Here is a 24,883-nt window from a genome sequence, read left to right on the forward strand (position 1 = left end):
GCCATAGAAATGGGTCTGGTGGAGGGCTCAGTAGCGCCACCTTTTGACAAAAGTGGGGGGTTAGTTTTTCCTACAGTCACCAAACTCGGTACACATATTGTTCTCATCAAGCCGGACAATTTTCTAATTTACATTCATTAGCTCCGACCAACAGGAAGTCAGCTATTTTGGTTTGAATGTTAATTTTTTGAAAAAACAGGCTATGAATTTTATACTACTGCTCCTACAGGGTTTATCCAATTTACACCAAGCTTTTTTTAACTTGTTGCTAACACATTGAAGTTGTTTAATTGCAAACGGATTTTGGATATCTCAAACGGTTTGGCCGTGGCGAGGCAACGAATTTATGGCAAGAAAAGGGAAACAAAGTGTTATAACTTCTGCATACATTAATTGATTTTGATGAAACTTCGGCTTAGTCTTCGTTGTACAAGGCTGATCACATGGATGTGACTATTGTGATTCAAAGTCATAGCGCCACCAACTGGAAGCAGAAAATGTGTCACTTTCAGCATACATTGAGATCACCCTCTTATTTTTACCTGATTTGCTTCAAAATTCATCAGAATAATGTTAAAACTTGGCACATGTAATCCTTTGAAAATGGGCAGGGAGGAGGGGCTCTATAGCGGCACCTTGTAGTGCAGTAAATGTGGAGTGAATTTGACATAGTCCTTTGATGTTTAACCGTTTTAAGTGCCTATTGCCCGCTGTGCACAGTTGCCCTGAAGCCACCGGGGTGGCGGTGCCACCGGGCTTGGGCCCGCCATCGCTGCTCGTTTTTTTTTTTTTTTTTTTTTTTTTCCGTCTTCCGGGGCATTTTGGGGGCCTTAACATGCTCAAAAACTCTTGAAAATTGGCACACACATTGGAATCCGCGGCCATTAGGACGCCGGAGAGGCTGGTACCCGGGCGTGGCAGGGGGGCTCGACAGCGCCCCCTTGAAAAAAGTCTGAAAATTTGGTCCATATATTAAACACGCTTGCACGTATTAGTATGAAACTCAGTACACATATAGACCTCATCGGGCCGAACAACTTTCGTGCTCTAAGTTAAACACCACGCCAACAGGAAGTCAGCTATTAAGGGTTGTTTGAAAAACGCATGCTCTGGAATTTGATATACTCCTCCTAGACGATTAATCCGATCGCCACCAAACTCGGTCAGCATGAAGTCAAGACACTGATGATGAAAAATTGCCAGGGGATTTTTGATATCTCGAACGGTTTGGCCGTGGCGAGGCAACGAATTTATGGCGAGAAAAAGGAAACAGGAAATGTGTTATAACGTCTGCATACATATATTGATCTTTATGAAACTTCACGAGTGTGTTCGTTATAGGAGTCTGATCACATGGATGTGACTATTGTGAGTCAAAGTTATAGCGCCACCAACTGGCAGCAGGAAGTGTATCACTTTTTGAAATGTTTTGAGATCACCCTCTTATTTTTACCTGATTTGCTTCAAACTTCATCAGTGTAATGTCAATACACAGCAGATGTAGACCTATGACAGGATTTTTGATATTTGAAATATTGTTGCCATGGCAACAGGTCAAACTGTAATAATATTCTTGAGTGTTTTTGAGGCTCTTAACATGCTTCAAATTGCATGAAACTCGACACACACATCAATATTGTCAACCAGTAGACATGGACAAAGCCATAGAAATGGGCGTGGTGGAGGGGCTCAGTAGCGCCACCTTTTGACAAAAGTGGGGGGGTTAGTTTTTCCTACAGTCACCAAACTCGGTACACATATTGTTCTCATCAAGCCGGACAATTTTCTAATTTACATTCATTAGCTCCGACCAACAGGAAGTCAGCTATTTTGGTTTGAATGTTAATTTTTTGAAAAAACAGGCTATGAATTTTATACTACTACTCCTACAGGGTTTATCCAATTTACACCAAGCTTTTTTTAACTTGTTGCTAACACATTGAAGTTGTTTAATTGCAAACGGATTTTGGATATCTCAAATGGTTTGGCCGTGGCGAGGCAACGAATTTATGGCAAGAAAAGGGAAACAAAGTGTTATAACTCCTGCATACATTAATTGATTTTGATGAAACTTCGGCTTAGTCTTCGTTGTACAAGGCTGATCACATGGATGTGACTATTGTGATTCAAAGTCATAGCGCCACCAACTGGAAGCAGAAAATGTGTCACTTTCAGCATACATTGAGATCACCCTCTTATTTTTACCTGATTTGCTTCAAAATTCATCAGAATAATGTTAAAACTTGGCACATGTAATCCTTTGAAAATGGGCAGGGAGGAGGGGCTCTATAGTGGCACCTTGTAGTGCAGTAAATGTGGAGTGAATTTGACATAGTCCTTTGATGTTTAACCGTTTTAAGTGCCTATTGCCCGCTGTGCACAGTTGCCCTGAAGCCACCGGGGTGGCGGTGCCACCGGGCTTGGGCCCGCCATCGCTGCTCGCAGCTATATTTATTGTTTATTGTTTATTACTGCCTTCATGTGCTCTCAGAATATCGTAAATAGAAATTTCCTAAGTAAAAATTGCACATGAACGCCTTCCCATTTCGAAACTTGAATGCGATGAGTTCGTAATCACGACTTCAGAAGTGGGAATTATCACATTTCCAGTTTGTTTTTTTATGCCCTTCACTCATTTACTTCCCTCAGTCTCATTGACTCAAATGTACGTCAATGCTTACGTTGTACAGTGCCAACTTATGGTCTTTTCAATGGCCAAACATAAAACAAACAAGGAAGCAGCTGAGAAAAAGTAATGTAAAAGTAGCATACATTACTTTCCATAAAAAGGGAAACTATTAATTAGTAATTAGCTATGCTTTTTTCAGGGAGTAATGCAATACTGTAATGCATTTTTTAAAGTAACTTTCCCCAACACTGAAACTACATTTTGTTGAATAAAAGACACTAGCCTCTATGTAAATGCACTAATGTACTAACCCACGTGAGTGTGTTGCGGTTTTCAGTGTTATATGTGCACTCCACCAGCAATTGGTCACCCTGCAAGACCAAAAAGTTGCTTAATTTCACTTATTGACAATTTGTATATATAATAGTTTGAACCTTTTAGCAATTACCAACTGCACTGTCTTAGTTTTTCCCAAGTTTGTCACTTCCTGATATTCAAAACTGTAGTTTTCATCCACAGCTAGAAAATCGATCTGTTTTCCCCCTCTGAAGAAGATAAGAATTTACAAAAGATTAATTCACTACAGTAACTTTAGGTTATGCACCACAGAAGAAAGAAAAGCACACATTACTTTCAGGTGAACTTTAAGTCAGTCATTGGTCAAAAATGTGTACCTAAAGTGTCCAACTTGCACCTTCCGTCCAGCCAAGTGTGTGTGCATCATCACAGAGAACACCTGAAGATCATGTGGCGTCTCCAGAACCTGTAGAGCACAGAGCACAACAGATCATCAGTCATCTGCTGAGTCTGCCTTTGACTGTGAGAATGTGAGAAGCTAATACATGTATACCTGTGGAATATATGCAGTGTCACACAGGCCGTATGTGAGGAAGGATTTGGCTTTGGGTGGGATGGCGTACCCAGGGTACACGGCAAGCCCTGTCATCAGAATAGCTGCATCATGCTGACGGAGTTCAGATGTGTAGTAGAATCGCAGACCTGAGTTATCAACTCGACCTGTGTAGAGAGGAATATTGTTTTATTATGTCATCATGAAATCAAAAGGGGGCGGGACAACCTGTCACTCACATGAGATCGCAGCAGAGAGTGGAACAAGTGCCCGTCCACTTTTTCAGCGGCATTGGTTCCTGAAGTATTTTTCCATTCATTTCTCCGATAGGGATTTCAAAAAAGTCTTTGTTAAAGCATTTTAAGCCATGAACCAAGCCAACCAGCTTACGAGGTGAATCAGCCTTACAAATGTTGATTTGAAGAAAAAAAGTATTTGAAAATCAGACAAAACTACAAGAAGATTGTTGTAGTACAAGACTTAACAGCTTTAGTGAGGGAAAGAACTACAATCACAGTAAGGCTATTTAAAGTTTTATAAGTTATCGTTAAAATAGCGATAAAGTATCGTTAAATTTCCCTATGGAGAAATTAAATGGAGATTTTACTTCCGGAACATGTTGCACTCTATGGCAAACCACAACGATCCAATCAATTTCTGATGGACAAAATAAAGTCACCCCCTACATTTTTTCTCATTCGAGAAGCCGTTTCACTCAGATAACTGTCTCACAACTTCCGTTTCATGCTGACTTTAAATATTCATCAAATATGATATTTTACATTGTAAACCTCTACTGACTGACCTGCATTTTTATTTGGGTTGTTGTAATGCACTTCAAGCCTGTAGAAAAAATCAACAACATTTCCTCCAATTGGAAGTCCTGCCATCTCAGGGAGTTCAAAAGCCTTGAAAAAGATCACCGTGAAAAAAATCACAAAATTAAAAGGTTAGATAGAGGTTCACTCGGTAACTTCACCTCAAGTTTTGCATATACTGTAAATATATGAATAGTATTTCAATGATAAAGTAATATTGTCTAAAAAAATTAAAAACGAATCATTCTTTTGAAGCAGATATTTTCGGTGAACCAGCTGAATCAGTATGGGATTAAATTCCTGCCTAAAGTATTGCAGTCACGGATCAAAAATTAATAAGCATGAATCAAAAATTTAAAAACACAGAACCAGTGGACCAATGGTAACGCCTTAATTTACATGAAAATGCAACATTTGGAAAAGCAAGAGCAGAACGTGGAAAGAAGAGCAAAGAGAAAAACAGCACAAGCGTAAAAAGGGGTAAAATATAAGCAGAAAATGTAAGAGAGCACAAAGTATAGAGTAATAAACGCAAGGAAAGCAACTTTTAAGAACACATAAACACAAGTTTAAGATTTGTGCAATATAATTTTTAATGTGTTTAATGTTTTGATTCATGCTTATTTTTTTAAATGCGCTTTCTAATTTTTCTATTCATGCTTATTATATTTCGATCCGTGATTATGTTGTTTGCTATTCTGATCATTTTAGTTTGTGCAATATATTTTTACATGTGTTTTTAAATTTTTGATTCACGCTTTTTTTTAACCCCATAAATCAGTTCAGAAAACCCGTCTGAATGATTCACTGAATGAATCAAACTGACCCGATTCTCGATTTTCTAGTCACGGTGGTTAACGGTTTACTGAAGTGAATAATGGCTTAAATTTGGTTGTTTCTCACATTAAAAATAAAACACTAACCCCTCCGCCAACTCCCCACACAGCAACGGTCTCCATACACTCTTCCCCTTTGCCTGTGTAACATTCCGCTTCAAGAGGCTCCGTCACACTCGGAGGGCAGCGGTACAGCAGCAGATGATGCACGAGGTCAAAGTTTGTGATAACAGGCTCAATCTGGAGATAATGAAAGTAAGTCAGATGAAGATTATTGAAAAATCAGTGGATAGAAGTGTGAAGTTCATAGATTCACTTACGCGATAAATGTGCTGTTTGCGATCAAAAGTCGGGGCTTTCATGACCTTGCAGTGATAGTAGGTTTGGTTGGCTGGTACAGTGAACTGAAATGATTTTAAATGTAAGTATCTCAAGTAACATGTAAAGTGAAAGTTCACACATACTTGTTTTTTTTTATTTTTTTATATTCATTTATTTTTGCATGATTGGTGCCATGTTTTGAGATCAACATATGTTGGCTACAGTTACAGTAGACTATGTAGGCCTACACTACCATTCAAAAGTTTGTGGCCAGTAAGATATTTTTACTACTTTAATTCAGTAAATCAGAATATTTGAATAATTTCTGAAGGGTCATGTGACACTCAAGCCTGGAGTAATGATGCTGAAAATACAGCTTTGCTATTACAGGAATAAATTACATTTTAAAATTTAATAAAATAGAAAACAGATATTTTAAATTGTAATAATATTTCACAATATTACATTTTTACTCCATTTTTGATGGTGAGCATGAGAGACTTCTTTCAAAAGCATTTAAAAAAATCTTACTGACCTCAAAAAGTTTGAACAGTAGTAAATATATGTTCAAAACATGCATTTGCAACAATATGCTTTGATCTAGATTAATATTATGCACTACTTTCTTCTTAATCATCTAAATTATTAGCATAATTTTTGCATTATTAAATGGCAGGAAGTGTTAAATGTTAAATTTCAGTCAAAAACAAAATATAAAAATCTCTTACATTGACCATAGTCACGTCGAAATACTTGCTGTTTGGAGGGTTGACACGAGGCATGTACTTCAACAGGTTCACCTCCTTCGTTCCCCTTCGGTTACTATGGTACACGATGTCATCACTCTGTCCGTACGCATAGATCAGCTTCATGGGAAGATTCTTATCATGCAATAAAACAAAACACTTTTACTTGATCTCTAAATGGAAAATGAGAAGATCTTTGGCCACCTACTGCACAATATAGTTAAATGCGGTTGACACTCACAAAAGTTTGCAGTGTGCAAAACGGCCACAGAAAACAGCAATTTGTTTGATCTAGAAATGAAATATTTCTGACTTCTATCAGACAGTCCATCTTCTCAGTTTAAGGAGAGCTTAGATTGCTGGTTCCCTTATTGATATAGTTCACTTGCATTGCGTCAGTCTTTAGCTGACTCTATGGGGAAACACTTTTCCACTGAGAATGCTGAAGCCAGATTGAATCGATTATGTGCACTGTACAAACCTATAGCGCTTCAGCCCGCCAAAACGCTCACCCATCTAAATAAGCAGGGTGAAAATGCCATTTTTCGGAATCTTTCTCTTTCAGTGCGAAGATCTTCTCCTCACTGGACTCCAAAGACAGCGAAGAAAGAAGCCTAGCTGTTGACGCACCCCTGCAGCGCTTCTCTTCTATCCAGCGAGCTTAAAAGAGCAAATTTCCTGTGTCGTTTTATGCAAAATGTCACGCCACGAGTGAGCACAGTGAGTGCATGCAGAGGCCATGCTCACTGAAACAAGCTGCTCTGGTCTCTGTTCTCGTTTAGGAGGTCCGAAGAGGATTTCCCTGATGACAGCATGTCGCTGGCAGCTTTCGATGCAAAGGAGTGGTCGGGCTACGGAAAGGACTCCGCCTCTTGCCGCCCAAGGATCCAGGTGACAGCTGTATGGCGTGCTCATCCACGTCTTCACGAAGGCCATCGAGGAGCTCAGGTTGGGATGGAGCTCGCAGCCGCCTCGATGAGTGGTTCCTGCCGGGTGCCGCCAATGGGCCCCTTGCCAGAGACCTACGCTGTTCTTCCCAGAGGTTCACAAAGAACTCACCAAGTCGTAGCGCATCCCCTACTTGGCTCACGTCCACTCTTCAGCCTCCACTGCAATCATCTCCATTGACGGGGCCAATGAGAAGTCCCCCCCCCCCTTCCTTGAGGAAGCCATGGCCACACATCTCTGCCCGCCCACAGCCCTGGAATGGAATATTACGGCTGCTCTCCCCTCCAAGCCCTGCAGGAACACCTCAGCCCTAGAAGGTCAGGCCTACTCGCTGCTGGACAAGCACTCCATACAATAGCGGTCCTGCAGGTCTTTCAGGTCAAACTCCTCTGGTCCATGGACAAGTCTGGCCAGGACCCCACCACCTTCAAGGAGCTGCACAGCTAAAGACTGATGCAATGCTTGTTCCCATTATCTCAGGGAACCAAGGCTACGTTAGTAACCAAGATGTTTTGTTTTGTTTTGTTTTGTTTTGTAATGCCATAGTTCCACCCACCATCATTGTTTACATGCAATGAAAGGTAAGGGTTACATTTCTGGTAGCCATGCAGGGATGCACTGATACTGATTAAAAAAAGTTCAATATTCATGCCTATAGCTGCTGTGCATGAGCTGATAAGCGAAACACGTGGAGTGGATTGAGCGTGCAGCAGCAAAGACATGCGGGCTTGTTGCATTTGTAGTTTGTAGATGGTCGGATATGCCAAAGAAAGTAAAACGAGGAACAATTTACTAGCATTAACTGATGGTAAAGAGAGAGCAGGCACTTCTGTTGCATGCTCTTGATTGCTTATCGCTCACTCAACACACATGCATCAACTAAATTGTATATATTAGCAAAAACATGAAATGTTACACAATTTATGTATAATAAGTGGTTCCCTACATTATTACACTGGACAGTGCTTGACAATAAAGATGCCCGATGGCCAGCGTGAATGACGCTCGGGACAGACGGAACTGTCACTTTTCCGATCAGGCCAGTGCTGCATTGTCATGAAAGTTTATCATTTCAACATGTTTTTAAGTATTGCCCATTTAAATATTCAAGCGCAACTCAATGCACTACTCGCCAGAAATCCGCGCCTCAGACAGCACACAAAATGGAGTTCTCTTTCATGTCTTCTTGTGCTCGAATGGACAAATTTACACAAAATTATGTCAAAATGCCTGCATTGGTGAGTATCCTAATGAAATATAGTTGGTTATGTTGTAAGTGAACATAAACAGTTGAGAAAAAAAAAAGCTTGTGTAACATTATATTGGATCCGTGCAGCTCATAAAGTGACAGAAGCCTAATATACCTGCTGCTCTCTGTGTCCTCAGTGTTGATCTAACAACAAAGGACAAATAGAAAATCACTCTCTGGTCTTGATTGAATAGTTTTTGGTACTTTAATAAGGATTCATTTGTATTTAATTTATACAGCGAAGACTATGCAGTGTTATTTTACATTTGATTACTTTATTCAGTTTCTGTACCTGAAAACTACCTGAAAAACATTGTTTTAAAAATTATAAAAATGCAAAATACAGGTATTGGTATTCTGTATTGGCGAGTACCAAAAACGAAAGTATTGGTATCGACTTGTTCTGTAAAAAAAAGTTGTAACTATTAGTGCATCGTTAATTTCTGGTGTTCTTGAACTGCTTTTTCTTTGTAATGGATAGGGAGAAGAAAAAAAACACATTCAGTGGTATTGTAGGCTTACAGTGATGGGTAAATCATTTTCATCACAAGACTCAATGGATCTCTGAAACTTCATGACTGTTTTCCCATTAGACTCGATTAGAGACTGGAGTTTGTAGTCCTGTTGTTGGTCAACCACTGGTAATGAATTCCCTCCAGCATAACGGTCCTGAACATGGACAACAAAGATGTATGTACACATAGCAACAGGTGTTTTTATGATCTGTATATTGTAGTTATGTTTATGTTTATTGTATTGTACAGTTCCCAATCCAATTCAAATCAGTTTAATAGTTTGACTTTCAGTAGGCTAAAACACTTACAATATCAGGTTAATTTACCAGCATCTATTTTAGAACATCTAGTTTGGGAACAATTAAAATTCAACTTATTAGTCTAATACAAAAGTAGTCTTTGTCTTGCGTTTGACGTTGTCACACTTATAAAATAACTTCCAAGCTTATCCAAGCTTAGAGCCACTAAGAAAACTAAATAAGTAGTTCATAATATAAAATCTTATATTTAATGAACTACATATTAAATACATATCAAGGTGAATCAGAATCAAGAATTATACAAGAGCCTGAAACTCCACTTGAAGTGACTTATTGACAGTTATCAGAATCAGTCTTGAATCTTGATCATGTGAAAGACTACAAGAATTTATATTAGAGATAATTAGTTAACTAAATATGAAATTAATATATGAATCAAAATTAAGAATATAAAAGTATCCACTGTAAGTGAGTTTAACAGTTATCAGTGTCATTTTTTGAGTTTACCGTGAAGTAACTGCCTTTCGGTCCAACTCCTCCAATGACGATATCGGCTCCAGTCATTCCTCCTTTGGGGCTGAAGCCAAAACCGACCCAGCCGCTGGTGTTGACAGTGAGCTCGAACAAGATGGTGCCCTGGATCTCATCAAAGCCCCACTTCAGCCGCACATTGTGCTCGGGGTCCAGGTGTTCAGAGAAAGGCAGAAGAGGGTCTTCTTGAGCGCAAGACCATTGAGCTGAAAGCAAGAGCAGGACAAGAGATAACTGGCCCATGTTACCCTTTTTAAAATCTTACAAACAGTGTTTTTGTAAGACGTTTGAGAAGACAGTGTACATGAAACTGCTCTGTAGTGCACTGTAACAGCCCTCTTTGTAAGCAGGTTGTAACCAGGGTGCAAATTACACAATGGCCTTGGGGGGTATGAATATACAGTATGAGCGTGGTTTTACAGCTTATTTAACAGCTCAGGTAAAGTTAATGGTATGACCATTTCAGGGGGGGCCAAAAATATGATTTAAAATCAGTCAGACATAGAAACGTATCTTCATATTTACGGCTAAAGCTTCATATTACAGTAAAACGAGGAACATCTTGTCTGGTGAATCAGGTTCCACATCACTTGATGTTACTCTATTATTGGTGAAGCATAAAGCCTACAAGTAGTACAAGAGAGGTTGCCATCAACTATCAAAAGCACCTTTCATGTTCTTTAGAAGTGGACAAACATTACATACAAAAATGACTCTATTTATTTTGGAGACGTAATGAACAGTCAGCACAGAATTTTAGCAATTAATAATTCCTGACATGGCAGAGATTTATTCATTAATAATATTACATAAGCTAAAGTAAATATTTTTGGTTTTGTCCTTTTCAGTATCTTCTCTCAAAGCAAAGGAGCAGTGGCAAGAACCGTGAAAAAAGGCCATCATAAAAATGAAAGGAATAGAAAGAATACTTTAGGGAATAATGTAGGGTGTGTTTTGTCTTTTCTGTCACATCTCTATATTGCAGGACAGTTAATTTTAAAATGTTAATATTTATTTTGTTTTGAATGGTATCAATGCCTTTTTTCACAGAAATTTCTGTGAAAAAATACATTGATACCATTCTCATCAAAACAAAATACAATCAGAATTCTGGAATGTTGGGACGTTTTTTAAATTTGAATAAAATGAAAACTAAAAGACTTTCAAATCACATGACCTAATATTTGATTCACAATAGAACATCGATAACATAACAAATGTTTAAACGGATAAATGTTACACTTTTATCCACTAAATGAGCTCATTTCAAATTTGATGCCTGCTACAGGTCTCAAAAAAGCTGGCACGGGGACAACAAATGACTGAAAAAGCAAGAAATTTTGAAAAGATTCAGGTGGGAGAACATCTAGCAACTAATTAAGTTAATTGATATCAGGTCTGTAACATAACATTAGCTATAAAAGGGATGTCTTAGAGAGGCAGAGTCTCTCAGAAGTAAAGATGGGCAGAGGTTCTCCAATCTGTGAAAGAGTGCGTAAAAAGATTGTGGAATACTTTAAAAACAAAGATCCTCAATGTCATTGCAAAGGCTTTGCAAATCTCATCCTCTACAGTGCATAACATCATCAAAAATTCAGAGAAACTGGAGAAATCTCTATGCGTAAGGGAAAAGGCCGAAGACCTTTATTGGATGCCTGTGGTCTTCGGGCCCTCAGACGAAACTGCATCACTTATCGGCATGATCGTGTCAATGACATTACTACGTAAATGGGCCCAGGAATACTTCCAGAATCTTCTGTTGGTAAACGCAATCCGCCGTGCCATCTGCAGATGCCAACTAAAGCTCTATCATGCAAAAAGGAAGCCATATGTGAACATGTTCCTGAAGCACCGTCGTGTCCTTTTGGGCAGGGCTCATTTAAAATGGACTGTTTCAAAGTGGAAAAGTTCTATGGTCAAAGTCCAAATTTGACATTCTTGTTGGAAATCACAGACCCCGTGTCCTCCGGGCTAAAGAGGAGGGAGACATTCCAGCATGTTATCAGCATTCAGTTCAAAAGCCAGCATCTCTGATGGTATGGGGGTGCATATACAGTATGGGCAGCATGTTTTGTAAAGCACTATGAATGCTGAAAGGTATATAAAGGTTTTAGACCAGCATATGCTCCCTTCCAGACGACATCTATTTCAGGGAAGGCCTTGTGTATTTCAGCAGGACAATGCAAAACCACATATTGCAGCTATTACAACAGCATGGCTTTGTTGTAGAAGAGTCCGGGTGTTGAATTGGCCTGCCTGCAGTCCAGATCTTTCACCTATAGAGAACATTTGGCCCATCATTAAACAAAAAATATGTCAAAGACGACCACAAACTCTTCAGCAGCAGGAAACCTATATCAGGCAAGAATGGGACCAAATTTCAACACCAAAACTCCACAAATGCTCCAGTAAAGTCTCGATGCCCAGACCCCTTCAAACTGTTTTGAAAAGAAGAGGAGATGCTACACCATGGTAAACATGCCCCCATTCCAACTATTTTGAGACCTGTAGCAGGCATCAAGTTTGAAATGAGCCCATTTTGTGCACTGAATTGTAAAATTTCTCAGTTTAAACATTTGTTATGTTATCTATGTTCTATTGTGAATAAAATATTGGCTCATATGATTTGAAAGTCTTTTAGATTTCATTTTATTCAAATTTAAAAAACGTCCAAACATTTCCGGAATTCAGGTTGTAAATATAAAAAAAACAAATAAAGACAGCAAGGACGTTTAGAAAAAAAAAGGCAGATCAAATAAGAGAAAAGGATAAGAAGGATAAAAAGAGAAACAAGCCGGGATTTAAAGAGAAACTCATTACAACTGTATGGGTCCGATTCTGATGATTCAGAGGAATTCGTAAGGCCAAAGAATCAAAATGATTGTGGAAAGAATGACATCAGTGAGCAAATGTACACTCCAGTAAAGTAAGTCACGTTTATTTATATGGTATTTTATTCAGTAGATGACAAATGTTATTAATGACTTGAGGGTGAGTAATTAATGAGAGAATTTTCACTTTTTGGGTGAACTATCAACTAAGCAGTTGACAGTGACTATTACTTTCACTAGAAGGCCATATAAGCACACATCTACCATTTTAGATGGTAGCAAGACTTTTGATGGCACAACTGCTCATGGGAGCAGGGTGCAGGGCGTAGATGGGATGACATTGAGATCCGGAATCGTCCCTCTGTTGTATGATCCGTTGTTCTGGTAATACACAAGGAAAATTGTGTCAGGAAAGCATGTCGATCCTTTAAAAATCGTAACTGCTGAGGTCAGAACAGAAGCATGTTTAAAGGCTTCATTCATATTGTAGAGGTGTGGACACTTACAAACGAGTCAGTGACCATGACTAACTGGTCGATTTTCTTTAGTGTTTGTTGGTACTGGTTGATAGCTGTGTCATTCCAATTCTTCACGTACATCATCTTGAGCAAGGTACTGCAAAGTTATCAAATAAAAGCCACTTTATCATTAGGCAAATATTAAGAGCTAAATGCATTAAAACAGTGTTTTAAAAATTAGATTACTCTTTATCTGTTGCTCTCATTGCAGATCCTAAAGATTCTGCATCAGGGAAGCTCCAACATCTGCTCAGATTCATAGCTGGATAGTAGAAGAGGAATGCCAAACACATCTCATTTGAAGCTGAGAATCCCCCCTGTGGGCAGAAAAAGGGAGTTACATCCATATCCCATCCCCCCATCCCCTCAATTTTTACTAGACAAATAATTTGTGCACATATTACGGCCATGGCTGTTCGGTGTCTTTATTGAATAGCCAATAGGAAAATGCAGGAGAAGAGCGGGGGAATGGGATTAAAACTCTTAAGCATATCAACAACACATCAGAAGACATTTACAACAATGTCCACCATGCTCTGAACAATTACGTTAATATAATTAATATATTCAGAGGCAGTGAAAATTGAAATGTTGGGGGTAACACATTACAAGTACCGTCAGTTACATAATCAGATTACTTATAGTAAAGTAACATTACTTTTAAATTTACAAAACATATTACACAAGTTACTTTTTCAAATCAGTAATGCAGGTTACTTTGTTTTCCATTTATTGACTTACACTTCTGTCCATGTTGAGAGAAATCGTAAGCGCAGAGGCAATGTGTGTAAACATGACGGTTATTATAGTTGCATTTACTCATCTCATTTGCATAAAACCCGATTCAGTATTTATTAAAATACAAACAAGGAAGCCCAGCCTAGATGAGAAAGAGTAATGCAAAAGTAATGTAATGCATTATTTTCCTTAACAATTAACTAAGTAATGCAGTTAGTTACTTTTTTTAGGGAGTAACGCTATATTGTAATGCATTACTGAAACTACATGCTGTTGATTAAAAGACACCATGAGCCTCTATGTAAATGTACCAACCCATGTGAGTGTAGTGCGGTTTTCAGTGTTATATGTGCACTCCACCAGCAATTTGTCACCCTGCAAGACCAAAAAGTTTATTTCACTTATTGCCATTAATTATATTATATATTTATAATTATATATGCCAACCATGCTATGAAAAGCCAATGCTATATATATTTATAGCATGGTAACCTTTTAGCACTTACCAACTGCACTGTCTTAGTTTTGCCCAAGTTTGTCACTTCCTGATATTCAAAATCATAGTTTTCATCCACGGATAGAAAATCAATCTGTTTTTCCCCTCTGACAAGTATAAGAATTTACAAAAAGATTAATTCATTACAGTAACTTTAGGTTATGCACCACAGAAGAAAGAAAAGCACACATTACATTCAGATGAATTTTAAGTCAGTCATTGGTAAAAAATGTGTACCTAAAGTGTCCGACTCGCACCTTCCGTCCAGCCAAGTGTGTGTGCATCGCCACAGAGAACACCTGAAGATCATGTGGCGTCTCCAGAACCTGTAGAGCACAGAGCACAACAGATCATCCAGTCATCTGCTGAGTCTGCCTTTGACTGTGAGAATGTGAGAAGCTAATACATGTATACCTGTGGAATATAAGCAGTGTCACACAGGCCGTATGTGAGGAAAGATTTGGCTTTGGGTGGGATGGCGTACCCAGGGTACACGGCAAGCCCTGTCATCAGAATAGCTGCATCATGCTGACGGAGTTCAGATGTGCAGTAGAATCGCAGACCTGAGTTATCAACTCGACCTGTGTAGAGAAGAATATTGTTTTATGTCATCATGAAATCAAAAGGGGGCAGGACAACCTGTCACTCACATGAGATCGCAGCATTAGAGTCGAACAAGTGGCCGTCCACTTTTTCAGCGGCATCCGGCATGAGTTCATGAGTTCCATTCATTTCTCCCATGGGGATTTCAAAAAACTCTTTGTTAAAGCATTTTAAGCCATGAACCAAGCCAACCAGCTTACGGGGTGAATCATAGCCTTACAAACTTTGATTTGACCCAGGAGAAAAAAAAGTACATTTCAATAATGTACTTAAAGTGCTCTATTTTCGCGCACTAATTTTGTACTTAATATACTAAAAATTCTTCTTTAGCATGTCTTAAGATAATCTTAAGAACATCTAAGTGTACTCAACTGTGCTATTTTGAGACACCATGAAATATGAACTTAAATGTGCTTTTAATATACTATCTCTGTATTTAAAAAACATATTTAGTTACCACTTGTAGTACAGTATGGGTTCAAATGTACTATAAGTAGTGTCTAAATACATTTTTTAAATACAGAGATAGTATATTAAAAGCACATTTTACTTCATATTTCATGGTGTCTCAAAATAGCACAGTTGAGTACACTTGGATGTTCTTAAGATTATTTTATTAAGTATATTAAGTACAAAATTAGTGCACAAAAATAGAGCACTTTAAGTACATTATAGAAATGTACTTTGTTTTTTTCACCAGGGGAAGCAAAAAAGTATTTGAAAATCAGACAAAACTACAAAGGTACAATAAGCTTAATGAAACTTAACGGCTTTAGTGAGGGACTACATGAACTACAATCCCATGAAGCATTATCATGTGAACAGCATAAATGAATTAAAAAGAATGGAGAAATAATAAACTACTCATTTAAAAATGTTCATAATACAGTATTATATAACAAGATCTTTTGGCCCGTTTTACTTCTTTCGACTCTGATTGGAGGGATTTCTTTACAGAATCATGGGTAATGTAGTTTTTCACCATGAATTATGACATAATGTGGGCTGACGACTTTAACAGAACCAAATAGGCCTACTGTCAACAACCTCCTAGCTCACAGTAGGCCTAAGGCTTTTTAAAGTGTGTTAAAAATCAGTTTCCTTATCAAGAAATTGAATTAATCTTTTGCTTCTGGAACATGACTGTTGCATTCAATAGCAAACCCCAACAATCCAATTCCAATCCGATTCCAATTCCTGATTGACAAAATCAAATCACCCTCTACATTTTTTTTTGTAATTCAAGAAGCCGTATCACTCATGATATATCTCATATTAGGGAAGAAAAGACTATCACAACTTCTGTTTCATGATGAATATTTAAATATTCTTCAAAGTGTGATATTTTACATTGTACGGACTGACCTGCAATTTTATTTGGGTTGTTGTAATGAATTTCAAGCCTGTAGAAAAAATCACCAACATTTCCTCCAATTGGAAGTCCGGCCATCTCAGGGAGTTCAAAAGCCTTGAAAAACATCATATAATTAAAAAGTTACATAGAGGTTCAGTCGGTAGTTTTCCCTCAAGTTTTGCATATAAATATATGAATAGTATTTCAATAATCAGGTAATATTGTTAATAAAAACTGAAAATGAATCATTCTTTTGACGCGGATCTTTTCGGTGAACCAGGACCAGTTCTGAAAACCGGTCTGAGTGATTCTCTGAATGAATCAAACTGATCCAATTCTCAATTTTCAGAAGAGACTAACCCCTCCACCAATTCCCCACACAGCAACGGCCTCGACACACTCTTCCCCTTCGCCTGTGTAACATTCCGCTTCAAGAGGGTCCGTCACATTCGGCGGGCAGCGGTACAGCAGCAGATGATGCACGAGGTCAAAGTTTGTGATAACAGGCTCAATCTGGAGATAATGAAAGTAAGTCAGAGATGAAGATGATCGACAGATCGGTGGATAGATCATGTGTGTGAAGTTCATAGATTCACTTACGCGATAAATGTGCTGTTTGCGAAAGTCAAAAGTCGGGGCTTTCATGACCTTGCAGTGATAGTAGGTTTGGTTGGCTGGTACAGTGAACTGAAATGATTTTAAATCTAAGTATCTCAAGTAATATGTAAAGTGAAAGTTCACACTCACCTTTTTTTCCTTGCATGATTGATCCGAGTTTTGAAATCAACATACATGCAGTTACAGTAGTAAGTTACCATTCAAAAGTTTGTGATCAGTAAGATATCTTTTAAAAGAAATTAAAAGCCTACACTAATTCAGCATATTTAAATGATTTCTAAAGGGTCATGTGACACTGAAGACTGGAGTAATGATGCTGAAAATGCAGCTGTGTCATCACAGGAATAAATTACATTTTAAAACACAAAATAGAAAATAGTTTGGCTATTTTAAATTGTAATAATATTTCAGGATATTTTACTGTATTTTTGATCAAATACATACAGCTTTGGTGAGCATATAAGAGACTTTTTTCCGAAACATAAAAAAAAAAAAATCTTACTGACCCCACAATTAAACAAAACTAGTGTATATATGTTCAAAACATGCATTTGCAACAATATGCTCTAATCTAGATAAACAATTTGGACAACTTTAGTGTTATGTTACTCGTGAAATTTCAGGGGGAAAAAAAACAAAAAGTAAAAATCTCTTACATTGACCATAGTCATGTCGAAATACTTGCTGTTTGGAGGGTTGACACGAGGCATGTACTTCAACAGGTTCACCTCCTTCGTTCCCCTTCGGTTACTATGGTACATGATGTCATCGCTCTGTCCGTATGCATAGATCAGCTTCATGGGAATATCCTAATCATGTAATAAAACAAAACACTTTTACTTGATCTCTAAATGGAAAATGAGAAGATCTTTGGCCACTTACACAATGCAGGTTATCACTCACAAAAGTTTGGAGTGTGCATATGGCCACTGATAACTTTAATAGCTATTTGTTTTATCTATAAATTAAGGGTGTCTGAGTTCTATTAGATGGTCTAACTTCTCAGTTTAAGGAGGGTTTCTGAACAGTTGATAGCATCTTGACAAAAAAAATTTAGGGAGAGGAGTTCCCGAAACACCCTGATCCCTGAGGACAGACATTACTTCTCCCTATGGGACACATTCAGTGTTTAGATATACTCACAGTAATGGGTAAGTCATTTTCATCACAAGACTCAAGGGATCTCTGAAACTTCATGACTGTTTTCCCATCAGACTCGGTTAGAGACAGGAGTTTGTAGTTCTGTTTCTGGTCAACCAATGGTATTGATTTCCCCGTGGCATGACGGTCCTGAGCACGGAAAACAAAGAGAAATCCAGCATGTATTTACAGATAGCGACAGGTGTTTTCATGATCTGTATGTTGTAGTTATGTTTGTTTATAGATGTACAGTTCCCAATCCAGTTAAAATCTGTTTAATAGTTTGACTTTCAAAAGGCCAAAACACTTACAATATCACGTCAATTTACCATCATTTGCATCTAGTTTGGAGACAAATATAATTCAATTCAAAAGTAGACTTTGTCTTGTCTTTGACTTTACTTATAAAATAACTTCCAAAACATCCCAGATTAGAGCCCCTGGGAAAACTAATACTTCACTGCAAAAAATGCTGTTCTTACTTAGAGTTTTTGTCTTGTTTCTAGTCAAAATATCTTAAAGTTCTTAAATCAAGATGCATTGTCTTGATGAGTAAAAATTATTTTCTTGTTTTCAGGAAAAATAAGTCAAAATTAAGCATGTTTTTCCTTGAAACAAGCAAAATAATCTGCCAATGGGGTAAGCAAAATAATCTTATTTCAAACCAAGAATAAGCTATATAATCTTGTTTTCAGTTTGGACTAAGATTATTTTGCTTACCCCATTGGCAGATTATTTTGCTTGTTTTAAGGAAAAACATGCTTAATTTTGATTTATTTTTCCTGAAAACAAGAAAATAATTTTTACTTGTCAAGAAAATGCTTCTTGATTTAAGAACTTTAAAGGTGCCATCAAATGTTTTTACAAGATGTAATATAAGTCTAAGGTGTCCCCTGAATGTGTCTGTGAAGTTTCAGCTCAAAATACCATAGATTTTTTGTAATAAATTTTTTTAACTGCCTATTTTGGGGCATAATTAGAAATGCACCGATTCAGGTTGCGGCCCCTTTAAATGCTCACGCTCCCCACCCACGGAGCTTGCGCTTACCTTAAACAGTGCATAAACAAAGTTTACACAGCTAATATAACCCTCAAAATCGATCTTTACAAAGTGTTCGTCATGCATACTGCATGCATGTGTCGGATTATGTGAGTATTGTATTTATTTGGATGTTTACATTTGATTCTGAATGAGTTTGATGCTCCGTGGCTAAAGCTAACATTACACACTGTTGGAGAGATTTATAAAGAATGAAGTTGTGTTTATGAATTATACAGACTGCAAGTGTTTAATAATGAAAATAGTGACGGCTCTCTTGTCTCCGTGAATACAGTAAGAAACGATGGTAACTTTAACCACATTTAACAGTACATTAGCAACATGCTAACGAAACATTTAGAAAGACAGTTTACAAATATCACTAAAAATATCATGTCAGTTATTATTGCTCCATCTGCCATTTTTCGCTATTGTTCAAGCTTGCTTACCTAGTCTGATGATTCAGCTGTGCACATCCAGACATTAATACTGGCTGCCCTTGTGTAATGCCTTGAACATGGACTGGCATATGCTAATATTGGGGGCGTACATATTAATGATCCCGACTGTTACGTAACAGTCGGTGTTATGTTGAGATTTGCCTGTTCTTCGGAGGTCTTTTAAACAAATAAGATTTATATAAGGAGGAGGAAACAATGGTGTTTGAGACTCACTGTATGTCATTTCCATGTACTGAACTCTTGTTATTTAACTATGCCAAGATAAATTCAATTTTTAATTCTAGGGCACCTTTAAGATATTTTGACTAGAAACAAGACAAAAACTCTAAGTAAGAACAGCATTTTTTGCAGTGTTCATAATATAAAATCTTATATTTAATGAACTACATATTAAATACATATCGGTATGAATCAGAATCGAGAATTTAAACAAGAGCCTGTAACTCCAATAAGTCAAAGTGACTTATGGACAGTTATCAGTCTCAGTCTTGAATCTTGATCATGTGAAAGACTAAAATAATTTTTTAGAATCCATATGAATCGAGTGGTTTCCGGAAGAGGTTTGCTCTTGTGTCTTATTCAAGTTAGGCTGAGCTTCTGCTTATATTCACTGATCAGTGTTTACATGCAAGTAAAAGCCTAAACTAAATCTTTCATCATAACAAGCGATTGATTCTCTTCAGAAAATTTGGACTAAACCGCTTGATTCATCTGGATTAGTTTTCCGGTCTCTTTATGAAGTTTTTGAAGCATCAAAGTGGTAGTCATAAAGGCAGTCAAAGGAAGGAAATCTGACAACATTCTGTCATCAAAAATATCTTAATTTGTGTTCTGAAGATGAACGAAAGTCTTACGGCTGTGGAACGACATGAGTGTGAGTTATTAATGACAAAATTTTCAATTTGGGGTGAACTAATCCTTTAACTAAATATTAAATGCATATATGAATCAGAATCAAGAATATAAATGTATCCGCTGTAAGTGAGTTTGACCATTATAAGTGCCATTCTTTGACTTTACCGTGAAGTAACTGCCTTTCGGTCCAACTCCTCCGATGACGATATCGGCTCCGGTCATTCCTCCTTTGGGGCTGAAGCCAAAACCGACCCAGCCGCTGGTGTTGACAGTGAGCTCGAACAAGATGGTGCCCCGGATCTCATCAAAGCCCCACTTCAGCCGCACATTGTGCTCGGGGTCCAGGTGTTCAGAGAAAGGCAGAAGAGGGTCTTCCTGAGCGCAGGACCATTGAGCTGAAAGCAAGAGCAGGACAAGAGATAACTGGCCCATGTTACCTTTTCAAAATCTGACAAACAGTGTCTCTGTAAGATTTTTGAGAAGGCAGTGTACATGAAACTGCTCTGCAGTGCACTTTTAATAGCCCTCTTGAATGTAACCCCCCTCACCTGAGTCCCCTCCTCTCACTCTGGTCTGGTCAGTCAGGTTCCACATTCTCTATTATTGGAGAATCATAAAGGCTACAAGCACTTTTCGTGTTCAGAAATGAACAAGCATTACATACAAAAATGACTCTTTATTAAAGAAATATTTATTTTGGAGATGTAATGAACAGTCAAAATTGTAGCAATTAATAATTCCTGACTATGGCAGAGATTTAATTATTTTTAAGCTTTTTTGCCCTTTCATCAAAGTAAAGGAGCAGCGCTCAGAACTGTAAAAATAAATAAATAATTCAAATGGCATATTAAAATTGGATATTATATTAAAAGCAGTACTGACATTTAATTTGAAACTAAGTTTTGGTTGTTGTTGTTGTTGTTAAGTCAGGTAAATTAAAAATTCATCTTAATTATGTCAGATAACACTTAAGCAAAACATGGTCAGGTCAAAGTCTCTGAATAACTTTTGGTTCCAAATTTTTATCAATTTTACTGGTAATTTTTTTGGGTTTGAAGCTGGTTTCTCAGCTTGGTGGAGCTGAATTCTATAGCAGCTGTAAGTTACATAATCTTACTTCTGATGATTTCTGATAAAACAACATTTTAAGAATAAAGCATACAGACAAACAGATACAGAGGATATTAAATTTATTTTAAAGTATCAGTGAAACATCTTCATTAAAAACATATAGCCTATTTGTGTTTCCCAAGTGCTAAATTTCTTAAATGGCAGCAGTAATAACATTTACGTACTTATAGCTTATTCAAAATCATACAAACGACTTGATTTATTGTTGCCTTCAGCTCTTCCTCCAAATGTTTAGTCACTTTTGTTTTGAAACAATCTAAAAAAATAATTAAAAAAAAGATTTTACCACAAATATCTTCTTAATAATTTGACATGAGCATCATAGTTTATTTAAAATTTGAGTATAATTTTTTGTAGCTTTCAGAACCATTATTTTCAGTGCTTTCAGAGCATTAGGTGTTTTCAGCACTTTTTGTTTTTGGCTTGTTCCAAAAGATTTCCATGTATAATTTAAAGTCAGTTATAAAATGTGAAAATGTGCATTGAGCACATCTTCTTATGTATATGGTATTTTCCTAATAAAATAAACAAATATATTATTTACATTTCACATTTTCATTCTCTGTATAAAAAAGCTTCAAAAAGCACATCAAATACACAAATTTCTATCATAAACTCCAGTATTCTATTAATATAGAATTCTATATTAATACAGTGAAAAATACAAATTAATACAAATACAGTGAAAAAAAACTTTTTCCTGTCCACAAAATTCACAGGTTTAGGAAATATTGAGTTTAAATCTTTCCAAAGCATGTTTAGCAGGATAAATTCTATGAATTATTTAAGACACTTCCCTAATTTTGTTACTGATACAGAACTGGCAGTTTCCATGCTTTAACCCAAGAGATAAAGAAGACCAAAAAAATCTTGCAGCAGGAAAGGACGCAGAACAAAAAGCTTTTCTTATAATTACATTTGGAACATCAACATTATCAATGAAAATATTCTCACAAGGATTATCCATGTTGATTTCCACTGAGAGTTCTTTAAAAGTAATGTCCCGCTCTTTGGAATTGCATAAGAACAATAGCAATAGCTTTTCTAAACCCACAATTGTTTTACACTTTTCAATAATATGTTTAATTTTCATCTTTAAACATTCATTTTCAAGCATTTTATTATTTAATTTCCAATAGCTGCTAATTTTTTGACTAATTTATCTTGCACCATATTTATTCTTATGAATATTCCTTTATGATCCGTTATTCTGCAGGGTTCTATCAGTGCAGAAGCCACATTATTAGTTAACTCGTTAGACCAGTAGCGGCTCCTTGACCACATATTTAGGTAGGAGAGATTTTAGGCAAGATTTTAGGTCGCCGAACACATGCAGACACACCTTTGGCCGAGGTCACTTGCCTGAGGGTGGCTCTCTAATGTTGATTGGCAGGCATGCATAGAATGCTATCTTAGTATTGCCTTAATGTATTATTTATTGCCTCCGAATAGTGCTGGGTGGTAAACCGGTTTCAATTCCGAGACTGATATGTATTTTTCAAATAGCCTACTGCCATACCGGTGCATAGCTGAAACAGCTTCTGTATCTATTCAATTGCCATGAAGAGCACTATGTAGAGAGCGGACTTCTATAGCCTACCCTTAAGTTCTTACACTAATGGTAACAACCATACACAATGTCCTTCAGGGGGGTCAATGATTTTTTATTTTTTTTTGAGTGTGTGTGTGTGTGTATATATATATATATATATATATATATAGAATTTACATATACACTTTTTTTTTTATTTTGTAGGGGCCAGTTTTTATAATTACCTTATTAAAATCTACTTGAATCTGCGTATCTGTTGTTCAAATAGCTAAATTTAAAAAAAGCATGACATTTTTACAGACAAAAGGAGCCAGAACCGTAATGAATGTATTGCTTTTTTAGGGATTAGTAAAATTAGACTTAACATTGATTATTTCTGTAGCAAAAAACAAAAGTTGTTTTCAAATTGGTTATTTAGCTATTACATGAAAAAAAGCGATCAAAGAACACCGAAGCGGTCCATGACTTTAGTCTAATGTGAGTTATGCACATTCGCAAAAACTCTCGATATAACCTCTGAAAATCTCTATACTGCAGAATGAATCTCTTACTTGCATCTTTTCTGCATTTTGTTGTTTGTGATGATAAAAGAGAATTCGCGTGAGTTGAGTTCAGATTCGGAATTCAGTCAGTGAGCGCGAGCAACCTGCAACTCGTTCAACTCTGCAATCTACAAGAGTAAAAGAAAGTGACTATAAATATGATGTAACATGAACAAATCTACTGTAGGCTAAATGTAAAGCAGCAATTTTCATATTTATAGGTAACGTTTCATATTACGGGTAGACTTTCAGCCTGAAGGAGATGAATGAGGATAGGATCAAGCAGGGTGATTGGAAAGGATGAGTTTGGAAACTTCTGCCTCTTGGTGAGAAGGAGGGGAGAATGTGTATGGCTTTTATTAATTCTCAGGAAATTAATTCTTGATATCAACAATCCAATTCTTGATATCAGGAATCACATTTCCACTAGTAATAATGTTAATTCTTGATATCAACAATTCAATTTTCACTAAATGCTAATTTTTGATATCAAGAATTACATTTCTTATATTCTTGATATCTGTAATTAGGCCTACACAGTATTTTCACTACTGAAATGTCACCTGCCATTCAAATTCAATTGTTCATATCAAGAATTGATTTCTTAGTTGAAATCCATATTTTTGTACCGCTTTTTGAACTGGGTCATATGTGGACGTTGCTTGAGCACTGAACTTCATCCATTCCACAGCTTCACTCCACATATAGAAATACAAAAACCTTTTAATGTTGTACGGACACAATGTTTTAAGTTGCACTCCCCCCTAAAATTTATACCTCCCTTCTCTATTAAAAAACAATTTTTGAATATTTCCAGGGAGGTTTTTTTTTTTTTTTTTTTTTTTTTTTTGCTTTATACAATATTTGAGCAGTTTTGAAAATGAACCAAATCAGTGAATTTCAATCTTTTTGATTTTAAAAATAATACATTTGTGTGATCTCTGTAACCGGTATTATCAATTATCCTTATGGCTCTTTTTTTTGCAACATACAGGTCCTTCTCAAAAAATTAGCATATTGTGATAAAGTTCATTATTTTCCATAATGTAATGATAAAAATTAAACTTTCATATATTTTAGATTCATTGCACACCAACTGAAATATTTCAGGTCTTTTATTGTTTTAATACTGATGATTTTGGCATACAGCTCATGAAAACCCAAAATTCCTATCTCAAAAAATTAGCATATCATGAAAAGGTTCTCTAAACGAGCTATTAACCTAATCATCTGAATCAACTAATTAACTCTAAACACCTGCAAAAGATTCCTGAGGCTTTTAAAAACTCCCAGCCTGGTTCA

The 24,883-nt window shown here is 36.8% G+C and overlaps 2 protein-coding genes across 2 annotated transcripts; both read right to left on the reverse strand.

Moving 5' to 3' along the window:
• Positions 1-2,451: 2,451 nt before the first annotated feature.
• Positions 2,452-10,052, reverse strand: LOC125278416 (DBH-like monooxygenase protein 2 homolog). The gene is made up of 10 exons (XM_048207573.1): positions 9,680-10,052; positions 8,920-9,066; positions 6,183-6,335; positions 5,454-5,537; positions 5,221-5,373; positions 4,285-4,387; positions 3,480-3,646; positions 3,304-3,392; positions 3,078-3,174; positions 2,452-3,000 (listed from the first exon to the last, which is right to left on the reverse strand). The coding sequence occupies exons 1-10, from the start codon at positions 9,944-9,946 to the stop codon at positions 2,908-2,910; spliced, it is 1,353 nt and encodes a 450-aa protein (XP_048063530.1). The 5' UTR covers positions 9,947-10,052; the 3' UTR covers positions 2,452-2,907.
• Positions 10,053-12,550: 2,498 nt separating this feature from the next.
• LOC125278765 (DBH-like monooxygenase protein 2 homolog) lies at positions 12,551-20,791 on the reverse strand. Its single transcript, XM_048208103.1, has 13 exons — positions 20,522-20,791; positions 18,005-18,151; positions 17,518-17,670; positions 16,844-16,930; positions 16,604-16,756; positions 16,255-16,357; positions 14,701-14,867; positions 14,524-14,612; positions 14,297-14,393; positions 14,106-14,165; positions 13,239-13,369; positions 13,041-13,149; positions 12,551-12,915 (listed from the first exon to the last, which is right to left on the reverse strand). Exons 1-13 carry the CDS (start codon positions 20,786-20,788, stop codon positions 12,838-12,840), a joined length of 1,641 nt encoding a protein of 546 aa, XP_048064060.1. The 5' UTR covers positions 20,789-20,791; the 3' UTR covers positions 12,551-12,837.
• Between the last annotated feature and the right edge of the window lie 4,092 nt (positions 20,792-24,883).

Source organism: Megalobrama amblycephala, linkage group LG11, assembly GCF_018812025.1.
Source record: "Megalobrama amblycephala isolate DHTTF-2021 linkage group LG11, ASM1881202v1, whole genome shotgun sequence".
In the NCBI taxonomy this organism is placed as follows: Eukaryota; Metazoa; Chordata; class Actinopteri; order Cypriniformes; family Xenocyprididae; genus Megalobrama; species Megalobrama amblycephala.

Bases quoted from the DNA above. Each gene is read 5' to 3' on its own strand.
- LOC125278416 (XM_048207573.1), bottom strand. From the start codon at position 9,946: ATGGGCCAGTTATCTCTTGTCCTGCTCTTGCTTTCAGCTCAATGGTCT. The intron at 3,393-3,479 runs GTATACATGTAT...TGTGCTCTACAG, and splicing joins ACACTGCATATATTCCACAG to GTTCTGGAGACGCCACATGA. The intron at 3,175-3,303 runs GTACACATTTTT...TATCTTCTTCAG, and splicing joins GTGCAAGTTGGACACTTTAG to AGGGGGAAAACAGATCGATT.
- LOC125278765 (XM_048208103.1), bottom strand. From the start codon at position 20,788: ATGGGCCAGTTATCTCTTGTCCTGCTCTTGCTTTCAGCTCAATGGTCC. The intron at 18,152-20,521 runs GTAAAGTCAAAG...TTCCGTGCTCAG, and splicing joins CGAAAGGCAGTTACTTCACG to GACCGTCATGCCACGGGGAA. The intron at 14,613-14,700 runs GTATACATGTAT...TGTGCTCTACAG, and splicing joins ACACTGCTTATATTCCACAG to GTTCTGGAGACGCCACATGA.